Source organism: Otolemur garnettii, unplaced genomic scaffold (assembly GCF_000181295.1).
Source record: "Otolemur garnettii isolate 467f Iridium unplaced genomic scaffold, OtoGar3 scaffold00001, whole genome shotgun sequence".
NCBI lineage: Eukaryota > Metazoa > Chordata > Mammalia > Primates > Galagidae > Otolemur > Otolemur garnettii.
The window spans coordinates 23811425-23823476 of record NW_003852396.1 but is presented as its reverse complement, the minus strand read 5'-3'; the positions used below and the strand labels follow the sequence as shown (position 1 = coordinate 23823476).

The window sequence follows — 12052 nt, the reverse complement described above, 5'->3', positions numbered from 1 at the left end:
ATATCATGCCTTTGGCATTCCAGAGGGGGTGAGAAACACAACACTGGCCCCCACCCAGGCCTCCCCTGCTCTGATCGTCCACATTCACAATGAAACCTAAGAGCTCACCACTCTCTGGGGCAGTCAAGTACACAAGGCTGGTTTCTAGAATGTAAAGGTTGGAGAGGATAAATTTTCTCCCTATCACCTGAGCAATGAGTCTTTAAAATGAGTTTGCTGTTTTTGGAAGGTTAAATGAAAGGGCCTTGAACTGTAGAGTTCTTTTCTTAATCCCCTCCCCTCCAATAAAATATAGACAAGTATATAAACCTAGCTGGGGATTTTGTGCCTTGAATGGAGGGCTTTTTGACCTAATGAAGATCCCAAGGGACAGGAGAGCCTGGGTTCTTACTGGCACCCCTCGGGAATCGGGTGCCCTGACAGGACCAGGACCAGGTCCTGGGCTTAGGGGCTGCTGTGAGGAATGGAGAATAGACTGGACTTTGAGCCTCTGGTGATCACGTACCAAAGCCCGGGACCCTGCTGCGGGCTTCATTCCTCCTGGGTACAAAGCTCAGCATCACTGCCCTCACCATGTGGCCACTGCAAATATAAGGCTGCAAATGGTAAAACTGCATTCTAAGATTTCACTTGGAAAGCCTTGTCTTTGCATAATGGACATCCCTGCCATCTAGAAAGGTGATACTAAAAGTAACAGCTGAAAAGGTCCTTCTTCTTTTTCAAAATGTGTACTCCTTGTTCCACGTCTGTAACATATCACCTAGTTCAACTCACATCCCTGCCCTCCACATCTGCTGGCGCCCCATCCTGGTTATTTGAAAGCACACCTCCTGGGCATCCTCACCTTCCACTCAGTTTCTTAGAGAATGTTTCAAATCCTCCATACCTAAGTGGAATTTGGGCACTGGTGTGGTCCTGGGGTTAATTCTCAGCCAACAATTCTGAGAGACAAGTGTCAGAGGCCGGCAGAGGCGCAGTTTACCATGGAGTGCCTTCCCGTTCTTCCTGTGTCACAGCTCTGCACTCCAGTGCTGCTGGGAGGGTGGGGAAAAGGAAATCCCGTATGAAAAACAAAGGTGGGGAATCAGGCAGCAGGAGAGGGACTGGGGATGAGGGGCAACTGGCAGCTGTGCAGGGTGGGGAAGGCAGGAGCTACTGTAAAATAGACCTTCTGCTAGAACGTCCCGCATGGTCATGAACCTGGGCCAGTGAGGGAGGGCCGGTCATGCTAACAAATGGACAGATTGGGTCGGTTAGTGCCAAGAGGGCAGGTGCCATCAGGATGAGAGTTGATGCTTGTAGCCCGCTAAGTAGATACAGGGAACTCCGGCTTATGCCTTCAAACACCCCCTCATCATGGGATTGGAACTGCTGATCTCAGTGAGAAATTAGGTTGAGAGGGGATGCACTGAGGCACTGCCAGCCTGAATGGAAACCAAACAGAAGGGCCGAAGTGCCATCTCCAGCACAATAGCACCCAAGTGAAACTGAGGTGCCTCATGCCACCTGTTTCACAGCTGACATTCTTTCTCTAAAGCTTGGGGATCTTCCACTTCTCCCTCTACAGAAGCTGGGCCTCTCTCGTGGTATGTAGCCCAGAAAAACCACAAGATCATTCTTTTTAAAAAAAGAAATGCCCGATAATTCTATGTTTTTTGATCCTTAAAAGTCCACACATTTCTTTGGGGAAGTGGCAGTGGAGGAGGACAGAGGGCTAGAAAAGTGTGGGGATGATGGTTTCCCTGGACCACACGCTTTCTCTGACCTCCAAGTGCCCAGCAGATCTTGATTGGTCTCAGGCAGCCAGGATGGGGCTGATCAACTGGGCAGGAGAGCTTTGCCCAAGGGCCCTTTGCATTAAGAGTACATTCTGAGAGGCATAAATCTCTTTTGGATAAAAAACAAAAACAAACAAAACAAACAAACAAAAAAACAACAACCAAAAAACTGTGTCCTTCAGGTCAAACTGTTTTCCCATCCAAGAACAATCCTGCCAGATGAGAGTCCCCATCCCAGCTCATGCTATGCACGGTGGGGCTGAGGAGCACTGAAACTGACTTGGCAGAGCCCTGGACCAGAGGCGATGGGCAACCAGTGGACAGACAGGCTGAGGCACACTGTCATGGCAGTGTGACTTTTTTGGAAACAGGAAAGAGCACTTAGCAAAACACATCCTTAATCCCAGTGGGATGACGTAAGGCGAAATCTCTGCTCCCGGAGAAGCTCCACATACCTCCCTCTGCCAGCAGAACTCAGACCACACATTGCTCCAATTCTTATGCAGTAAGAGACCTTCTTGGTTTCATTAACTCGTGTAATATTCTGGAGACTCTGTGAGTAAGGCTATAAAGGTGCCATGAGCTTATCAGTCCAACAAGGTTTCCACGGGGAATAGCTCAGACTCAGAATTCATTTTCCACACTTAATGTAAATGTAACCCATAAAAGTCCCATTTTCTAAGAAGCCCAGCTTAAAAGGAAGCATTTGGCTTCCCCTCCTGTCTCCCAGAGCCTCCTGTGAGTGGGGATGACAATGGCAATTAGGTAGATGAACCAGGAATGGAATCTTTGAACAAGGAGCCCTTCACTCGTGCTGTTCCTCTCCCTGTCCTTACGGTGTCCCCTGCCCTGTCCTTCAGATGGGGGCTAGCCTTGCTCCTGAGGGGGCTTGAGCCTCTTCCTGACAATGCAAGCACAGGTCTCCGCAGAAGCCATGCCAGCCTGGCCTTCCAGATCCAGAGGCACCTGCCTTAGGACCTGCCCCCGAGCCTGGTGGCAGGCAGTTCACACCAAATTGGCTCTTCCTCTTTTCTCCTTACCTTTAAAAAAAAAACCCTGGCTGGGCTTCTCTAGAGGTGAAGCTGTTCTATAAGAACTTCAGGGATTTCCTGAAAGCTTATCCTGCTGCATCCCAGCTCTGCAATCAGCCCATATATGAGAGGCAGAGGAGACTTCAGGAGTTAGTTAGGATGCTTGGCTCATGCCCTTGTTCTCTTTGGCTCATGGTTTTCTTAAGCATCTTTCCAGAATCAAAGGCCACCAAGCATGTCCTGCCATACTCCTAATTCTCAATTCTCAGTGGTGGCAGCTGAGCAGTGGAAGGAAGACACCCAAGTCATGGGGCGAGGGTTTCCCCTCGGGAGGCAGGCTGTGCCCTTGCCACCTCTGTCATCCCTTTGCAGGGGTACCTACCCATCCCTGGACATGGTGCCCACATTAAGGGCCTGCTGTGCAGTGCTGGTTCTCACATCTAGCTTTGGGAGAGAGGAGGAGATGAAAAAGAACTTCATGGAAGATCAACTAAGCACAGACATCCGGGAACTTTCTCCTCCTGGGGAGGATGAGGCTTTTGGTCCCAAGATATTATGTCACCAGACTGGGGAAAAGGACCTGGGAGACACTTTCTCTATCCCAGCATGGAGGTGGCACTGACAACTACACGGGATTTGCAAAAGGGGTGGGGGTTTCATTTAGCATCAAAGTATAAAGCTTGGACAGGAGTTTGGGGCAGCTTGAAAAAGGTGCTGAATGACATCATGAAATTCCCCGGAGCAAGATGATGTCACCTGTGGTCCTCCAGAGGCATAGACCACAGTGAGTAAAAACCCACCACTCAGCTGTGGGAGCTTAGCCAAGGAGCTTCAGGTCCTAAGACTCACCTCCCAGGCCCCCTTGGAAGGGATGTTGTACTGGCCCATTACTGTCTGCACCCATCACTCCTGCCTGACCCCAATCGGAGAAGAAAGGGTTGCACATGAGACAAGTTAGCACAGACACTCGTGTCTCACATCACACTGGGTACTGAGGGACGGACAAGGACACACCCCAGGAGATGTGTCTCAGAGAGGAGAAACATACCCCAAACAACAAGGAAAAATCCTCTAGGAACAAAAGACAATAAAGTTTTCATTGTGATCACACTACAGAAAAAAAAAATACCTTCTGTCCTTTGCAAAAAATGTGTGAAGGCCAAATTTGTGTTTTTCTTTTCTTAAAAAAAAGGATGTTGCATGAATTACAATGCAACCAGTATCATTTTGTTTGTTTTCTGCACTTGTTAAAAAAGGATTTTGTTTTTAAAGTACAACACAGTCAGGTATGCGGCCACAAAAGAGTAGCTGTCTTTGGCAAGAAGTCCAGGCCTTGGCCCTCTCTGTCACCTTCGGCCCATCTCGCTCTGTCTCATGAAGTGGATGTTGTTGGCGCTATCTGACAGTTCTGGGTACTGCTCGACGGAGATCACGAAGAAGCCGTCGTAGCCTTGCACCCGCCCTGTGCTCAGCACCTGCTGCTTCTCCCCCTCTGTCCAGGCCCGCAGGCCTTCCTCCCCTTCCCGCAGTCTCTGCTGCTCTCGGGCCCAAGCCTGGCGCACGGCTCTCTGCCGGGCCAGCTCCAGCACCCGCGCCTTCTCCTCATCCAGCGTCGTCCCATAGCGGGTATTCAAGCACAGTGCCCCATACTGGAGCTGGATGTCTGTGTAGCGTCTAGTCCTGCCATTGAGCATAGTGTTGATCTGGGACACAGTGACGTTGACCCCATTCTCTAGGGTTCGCCTCCCCCCACTGAGGCCCAGGATAGCCAGGTCACCTTCTGAAGGCCCTGGTTTCACAAAGTAGTGGGTGTCCACCCCATCGATGGTGAAGTGCAGGTTCTCTAGGTAACGGGCATTGTTCAAGATGGCAGCCACCCTCCGCCCATCCTCGTTGGCCACACTGATGATGTCTGTGGTCACTCGGCCATCCTTCAAGGCAAACTTGACCCCTTTGCCAAAGACTGAGCCACTGGATGCAAACTTCTTTGTCTCTGGGGCCTGCTGGCAGCTGGTGATTGTGGAGCCATAGAGCTGGTCAAAGCGTTCTAAGGTGACGAAGGCCTTGAGCTGCTTCTGTACTTCACACTGTACTCCAAGGATAGACTGGTGGGGGTGGAGAGTGAGAGAAAGAGTAAGAAAAAGGAGAATCAGCTTAAGTAACGAAGTCCAATTTACACTTACATTTACATTTATGAAGTCCAATTTACATTTATTAACCTGCACCATCTGTCTCTACTGATGACCATCAGAGCATCCAGTCTGCCTTCATCCATCAATCACCCACCCTTCTATTCAGAGACTGTTTAGGGAGAATCTAATCTGTGCCAGGTCCCTTTCTGAGCACTGGAGACACAAAAATGAATCAGACAGTATCCTTTCCCTTAAAGAACTCATGGTTTAATGGAGAGAGACAGATATGACAACATTAACTGCAATCAAACGTGATAACTGGTGGTCTAAGAGAGGGAACAGTAATAGTGACATTTCTTGATCTTTGAGCCAAACAATTATCATTCATTGTCTAGTTTGATCTTCACAATAACTTTATGTAGTGGGTACTGTTATTATTCTAACTTTATATGTAAGGAAATTAAAGCTGAAAGAGGTTGTAACTGGCCCACAGTCATACAACTAATAAGTCAACATTCAAACCGGGCCTGACTCTGCAGGCTCAGTTTCAAGGGTTGCTGGAATAAGGAGGGTCAAGAAAAGCCCCAAAGAATCTCAGCCCGAAGATGGAGGAGAGAGGTGGAGAAGCCAGGGTTTGAGGACAGGCTCTGCTTGAGTTGGGACTTGATCGTTGTTAGATGGAGAAATGGCGAAAAATGCATTTTTGGCCTGAAGGCATAAAAAGGAGAAGTTCCCTGCTTTACTGTACTCCACCATGTTTCCACACAATTTTCAAGGAAGACCTTGGCCCCAGCGTGCATGCCTGGGGCTCCTTAGGTGTTTCTGCTCTTGGGTGCTTTGTGGGACAGGTTTCCGAGCTCTCTGAATCCTGGGAGCATCTACGTGCCTCTCTCAGGACTCAGAGAGCTCAGAAAACCATGTTCAGGAAGGCTCCAGGGCCAACCTGCAACTCAGGGAAATGGCTTTAGAAAGAGGCCTATCAGCTTCTCGCGGAAATTAAGTCCTCTTTATAATTAATAGAACCCTGTCTGTGAACAATTATTTCCTGGAGTTTCACGAAAGCTGGAGTGCTCAACAACAAAGATCTCCAATGCTTGCCAAGGGCAGAAATCAATAATTCATTGACAGGCGAGGCTGGCAGACAGGCAGTCAGAGGCTGGCTCTGTGGAGAGGGGCGGGCAGAGCTGCACTGCCGGGCTCAGCCCTGGGAATGGCAGGTTCCCGGACACCTCAGCAGGGCCTGGGGGTGGTGGGGACTGGAGAGGGCTGGGGCAGCAGAGAGGGGCAGCAGAGGCGGGGGCAGGAAGAGGAGGGGCCCTATAGCCAGGCAGACTTAGATGCTCTGTGGCTTTAGCTGCTTTCCATCTGAGTGGCTGTGGGCAGGCTTCTCTCTGAAAGGTGGGTCTCCTCATCTCTAAAATGGGGAAAGATACTTAATGCACTGGCTATTTACTCCTTTCAGCCATTTATTTATTCAACAAAACTTGAATACCATGTGTTAGCTCCTGTGCTGGGTACCAAAGGAGACCCAGTACTTACCTTCTTGGGGCTCACAGTCCGGTGGAGAGATAAGAGGGAAAACAGGCATTAAAATGCAGCATGGAAGAGCTTTGCAAGAGGAAGATAGAGGGTACCACCAGAGCACAGAGTGCAGAACCTCATTCTCCAGAGGCTGGTGGAAGGCAACCGCTAAAATGAGGCCTGTAGGAATCCATCTGGATCACTGAGCTACATGGATGTAAAAGTTTCCAACCAGCAGCAATATGCCATCTGGCAACCCGGCTTTCCTCCTCAGTCTGTTCTCCCCTGGGCAGGGACTCCCCTGAAGGCTTGATCTCTGCCTGATTCATTCCTGAGCCCACTGGGCACAGCGTAGGGCTTGGCACAGAGTAGGGACTCCTAGTGGAGAATTTATAAATGGGGTCACAGAGGAGGGAAGAAATGAACACATGAATGCATGAACGAGAGGTGGGATGCGACTGTCGTCAAGGACCTTTCTAGCTATATAATTGAGTCTTTGAAATTAGGTCATAAAAGGAAGACAAGAGAAAGTAACACTTTTTGAGCACCTACAGTATGCCAGGCACTGCACTCAGCAAGATGGTATAGAACAGATAAAATCTGGATTTGAATCCCAGTCCCATCTCTTCCTTGCTGTGTGGCATTGGGAAAGCCTTGGGCAAGAAGTCTGTAAAATGAGATAAGATTACTGTGGGATCTTTGTGAGGTAACTAAGATTACTGTGGGATCTTTGTGAGTTAACTTAGGTACACTGCTTCATACAAGGCCAGGTGCACTGAGGTGCTCAAATTCACATTTGTATGTAGAAGACCCTTCTCTCCTTGCACCTTTGCTCTGGATAGTGACAAAGGCTTCCTACTTTTGTGGCATTCTGAACTCAGTGCAACACACAAAGCTCCTTAACGTAGCTTGTGAGTGTACGTGTGCTGTTACTGCTGGGTCCCTAGTGGTAGGGTCACTGAGTGGTTGTTAAGCAGCTAAGCAGTCTCTGGCAGGCACTGTGGAGGTACTATCATTGGTCCAAATTTTCCTGAAAAGCTGGGGGCACCGCCTTATAACATTTGAAGGATCTGAGGAAGAGGCAGCTGTGTGCAGGAGTTACCTTGCTGTTGTCCCACTCCTGAGTTTTCATCTGTGTGTGGACGAGCTCGTAGGATGGTTCCATGGCATCCATGTCTGGTTTGGGATAGCCAGGGATCACATTGTGCAGCTGGAATCCAAAGGTAAGCAGCCAGCTGTTGACATCTGGGCAGGAGAGAAGCAGAAACACCCCAGTGGAGTAAGCAGATGTCAGATGTGACCTTTCCAATCACATGGCCAGAATGAGAGGTCAAGGGTGGGGGCTGTGGAGCACTGCTGGTGGAGAGTCCACTGCTAAACACTCTTTGGCAGAAGATTTCATCACATGGAAGGCAAATGTACTCTTTTTTTTTTTTTTTTTATTGAATGGTGGCAAATGTACTCTTGAGACCCAGTGATTCCTCCTCCCAGGTACGTATCCATAAAAGATGAAACTTAAATAGAAACAAGGTGTCCAGACTTCCCTTTCTACTCTAACTTCAACTCCCAGTACCTCCAGCTTCCTACCCAGGGGCAGCTGTTGATGGATGAAAATCCCCCACTTCCACCCCAGCATCAGTAGGAAACACTTGCAAAGGAAAGCCAGACCCAAAGGGAAGGTTTTAGTGACTGACCTGCAAACAGAAGATTCAGTTAAGAAACAAAGCCCTCTACTTTCCCAGCCTTCTTTGCAGTGATTAGCACCAAAGGGCCCCTGGGCAGAGAGAGGGTACCTGAGATCAGAGTTCCTCCTGCTCCTGCCTTTCCTTTACTCTGATGGCCCCAGGAGGTCATTTGACCTCCCTGTGCCTTCCTTTTTCTAGTCTACATATTGGGCTTGGGGTTCTAGTCCACAGGCAGAGATTAATGGGTTTTATAATATTTCTTGGGGTTACTAATTATAAAATATCAGGTATAGGGATAGATAGGATTTTGCCATGAGCTTTCGGCAAGAAAGGAATCAGGAAGCCAAGACAGGAAAAGAGAGAGTTTTGTCAGGCAATGAGAGAGATGAAGGGGGCAACTCAAAGATGACTGTTCAAGGCAAACCCTGGAGAAGGGAGGTGAGTACAGTGTCCAGGTAACCAGAGAGCAGGTTGGCAAGGCTGAAAAAGAAGCAGAAAGGAAAACTGCAGCTGCAACAGGAAGAGCTTGGGATGGCAGGTAGGAGGTTAGGAGGTTACGTGGGGGTGGAGAAGGAGAGAGGGAGAGAGAGAGATTGTGTCCTGGCATGGCATCTGAAGATGCCAAGGCAGTTGTGGACCAGAGACTCAATCTGAAGTCCAGGGAGGCAGGATTTGGGGTTGAGCTTCACAGGGAGGCCCACTTTTGGCTTCTTTCCAAAGGGGAGAGAGTCCTATTTAGGGAGGTCCTGTTTGGGTTCTAGGCATGGTGAAATTATCTTTCCTTATCACTCACTGATTTCATCCCAGTGGTGGGAATGACCTGTGTCCCTGTCACTGTTGGGTCCCATGTTGCTCTCCCAGTCAATAACCTCATGTTTGCCTTTGACCTGTTTTGCCTTGTTTTGGCTGTCCCAGGGCCCCTCTCCTGATGTGCAACCTGGAGGCACCGAGGTGGGGTGGTGACAGTGGAGGAAGCCTAGAAGCCCAGGTTCCCCTTCTTGCTTCAGCCTTACTAGGCAAGATCATGGAAGGGAAAACAAGGCAGCCGAGGCAAGGCAAGGCCCAGGTCCAAATTCTGGCTCTCCAGCTTACAGACTGTGTGAACTTGGACAGTTTGCTCAACTTTTATGATGTTTGGTGTCTTTATCTGCATATTAAAAATAAAAATGTTTTTATCCATTCATCTATGGAGAAGAATACTAATAACATTACCATTGGTGGGGGGCAGTTATCTATGGCAGGAGCCATTCTAAGCATGTACACAAATTATTGGATTTAATGTAGTTTGAAGAATCTAGTTCAGTGACTGGCTCCTAGGGGGTTCCTCTGTCCCCCTTAACCTGTGCTTCCACATCCTAGGATCTCCATTTTCTCTTTGTAACAGAGGAGGCTTGGCCCAACTTTTCTCCAAAGGTTCTTTCCTTGCTGAGTCTTTTCAAGAGTCTTCGATTCTATGAATCTTGGCAGATGGTTCTTTGGGAAATTAAAACAAACAGAACGGGGGTGGGGGTGGGGGAACACCCTATAAAGCCATTTTGCCTGAGGCTGAGAACTTGCATGTGAATTTGTACTTGCAAAGGAAAGCTTCTATCTGGAATACTGAAATTCCCTGGAAACCAGGGGCTAGGAAGAGGGATGTGCCTTAATTACAAGTGATGGAGGGTGGGAAACTCCTATTTATGCCTTAGGAAAAATGCTGAAAATGAATTTATTCATAGAATTTTCTACAGTGCTTTTCTAAAGAGTTGGGAATTTTACTCCTCCTTCTCAGAACATCAGAGGTAGACTTTCCCCTCAAGTTACAAACCTCCTCTTTACCACCCGTCCCGGTCTCCAGTGTTGCCACTGAGAAGTGAGGCCAGGTGAACAATAATAACCCCTTTCATGTGAGCATGGCTTTGCTCTTCACAAAGTGTATTTGCCTCCAAGAACGAGGGTCTTCGAGTCAGGGCAGAATTCTAATCCAGTCTTGCCACTTCTGGGTGGGCCAGTTATTTCGCCTCTCTCAGCCTCACATTCCTCCTCTGTAAATGGTGTCAGTGATCTGCACCTTCTAGGCATCAAGTGAAGAGTTAATGCAATGGGCTCAGTGCCCGTCACTCAGTGGTTAAGGAACCAGTCACATGCACGGGGGTGGTGAGCTTGAGCCTGGCCTAGGCCTGCTAAACAACAATGACAAATACAGTAAAAAAAAGATAGCCAGGTGTTTGGTGGGTGCCTGTAGTCCCAGCTACTTGGGAGGCTGAGACAAGAGAATCACTTTAGCCCAAGAGTATGAGGTTGCTATGAGCTGTGACACCACCACACTCTACCAAGGGTACCATAGTGAGTGCCCTTGGTCTCAAAAAAAAAAAAAAAAAAAAGAAAAGAAAAGAGTTACTGCATAATGTACACAATGTGCCTGTGGTGGGCAGTCTTGGGTTCCCTTCTCAGCCTCCCATTCTGCTTTCTCGTTCCTTTTTGGGGTATGCATATAGTTTTAGGGAAGCTAATTCCCGGAAGGGGGGAAGGGGTTAGCAATGGATCATGTGACCAGCCTAAGCCAATCACTGCATTCAGTCTCTCTGGCCATAGTGATTGCTTTAGGGATTGTCATGTGATCAAAGCCTGTCTAATTGGAATATATCTCAGAACCCTTGATGAAATGTTTAGAGAACAGAATGCTCTTTGTTTGTTATTATTGCCGATGTGAATGAATATGCATGTAGCCTATATGAGAGCTAACAGGTAGGGGTTAGTGAAAATTCTTAGTTTTTTTTTTTCTTTGCAGTGTTTTGGCAGGGCTGGTTTTGAACCCGCCACCTCTGGCATATGGGGCTGGTGCCCTACTCCTTTAAGCCACACAGGTGCCACCCCAGTATCTTGTTTCTTATTAGTGACTGCAATTTTTTTTTCGATCTGCTAAAAACTTGACTATTTACAATCAAGGGTATCCAACCTTTTTTCTTTTCTGCCACACACTGGAAGAATGAGTTTTCTTGGGCCACACATTAAATATACAAACACTAACAAAAGCTGATTAGCAAAAAAAGGTCTGTGTATACTTTTCATGGTATCTGACCCCACAAATAAGCAGAAAAAGGCCTCACAAAATCAGCATGTGGCCTGTGGTTGCAGCTTGGACAATCCTGGATATGAAACCGCTCTTTTGCGCACCATGGTGTTTTAAACTGTGGGATATGACGCGCTATACAATTAAATCAATTTTGTGGATCCTGACCAGCCAGCATCTTATTGAAATAGAATAACCTAGACTAGAAAATAAATATAAGAGTCATCATATTCTGACATAATCTTTTGGAAACCTTTTATTTTAGTGTTTTACTGTCATATAAGATCTTTTTCCTATGGTGGGCTCATAGTCAATGAAATTTGAGAAAAGCTTTCTTGAATCATGTCATCTATAAAGGTGGGTAGTAGGCCTGACTCCACTCTGGATCCTTAGTACAGGTCTGGCACAGAGTGGGTATGAACAATACAAATACAGTATTTGCTGGATTTAACTGACTAGAAAATAGAACCCAAACTGAAAATGTTAGGGGCCCCTTGGGTGGTGGTTGCATTGTTAAAAACTGAATTTGGAGACCAGCAGGACTGTAGTGGAAGGTGCTGTGGAGTCAGAGAGCCCTGGATTAGAGTCCCAGCTTCATGGCCTCCATTTGTGTGACTCTGAGGAAACCCATCATTTGGAGCCTCCGCCGTGTCTTCTGTAGAACTGAGATAATGACAGTGATCTCACAGAGTTGTTGCAAACTTTAAAGGAATTCATATCTGCCAAGTGCCGAGCAGAGTAGTTCGTCATGCTAGTGCTATTCTGGAAGGAGACCATATGTATATGGTGGTGTACAAAGAGAAGGGGAGAGGGAGTAATATTTTGGCAAGTTGTAACGATTTTTTTTTTTTTT

At 47.7% G+C, this 12052-nt stretch overlaps 1 protein-coding gene across 1 annotated transcript in view; it reads right to left on the bottom strand.

The window, feature by feature from the left end:
* Positions 1-3887: 3887 nt before the first annotated feature.
* Positions 3888-12052, bottom strand: part of TENM4 (teneurin transmembrane protein 4) — a 398484-nt gene continuing 390319 nt past the window's right edge. Inside the window, exons 29-30 of the mRNA XM_023510159.1 lie at positions 7565-7707; positions 3888-4914 (exon numbers count right to left, since the gene is read on the bottom strand). Of these exons, the coding sequence (XP_023365927.1) occupies positions 4156-4914; positions 7565-7707 (902 nt within the window). The 3' untranslated portion in view covers positions 3888-4155. The remainder of the gene's footprint in view (positions 4915-7564; positions 7708-12052) is intronic.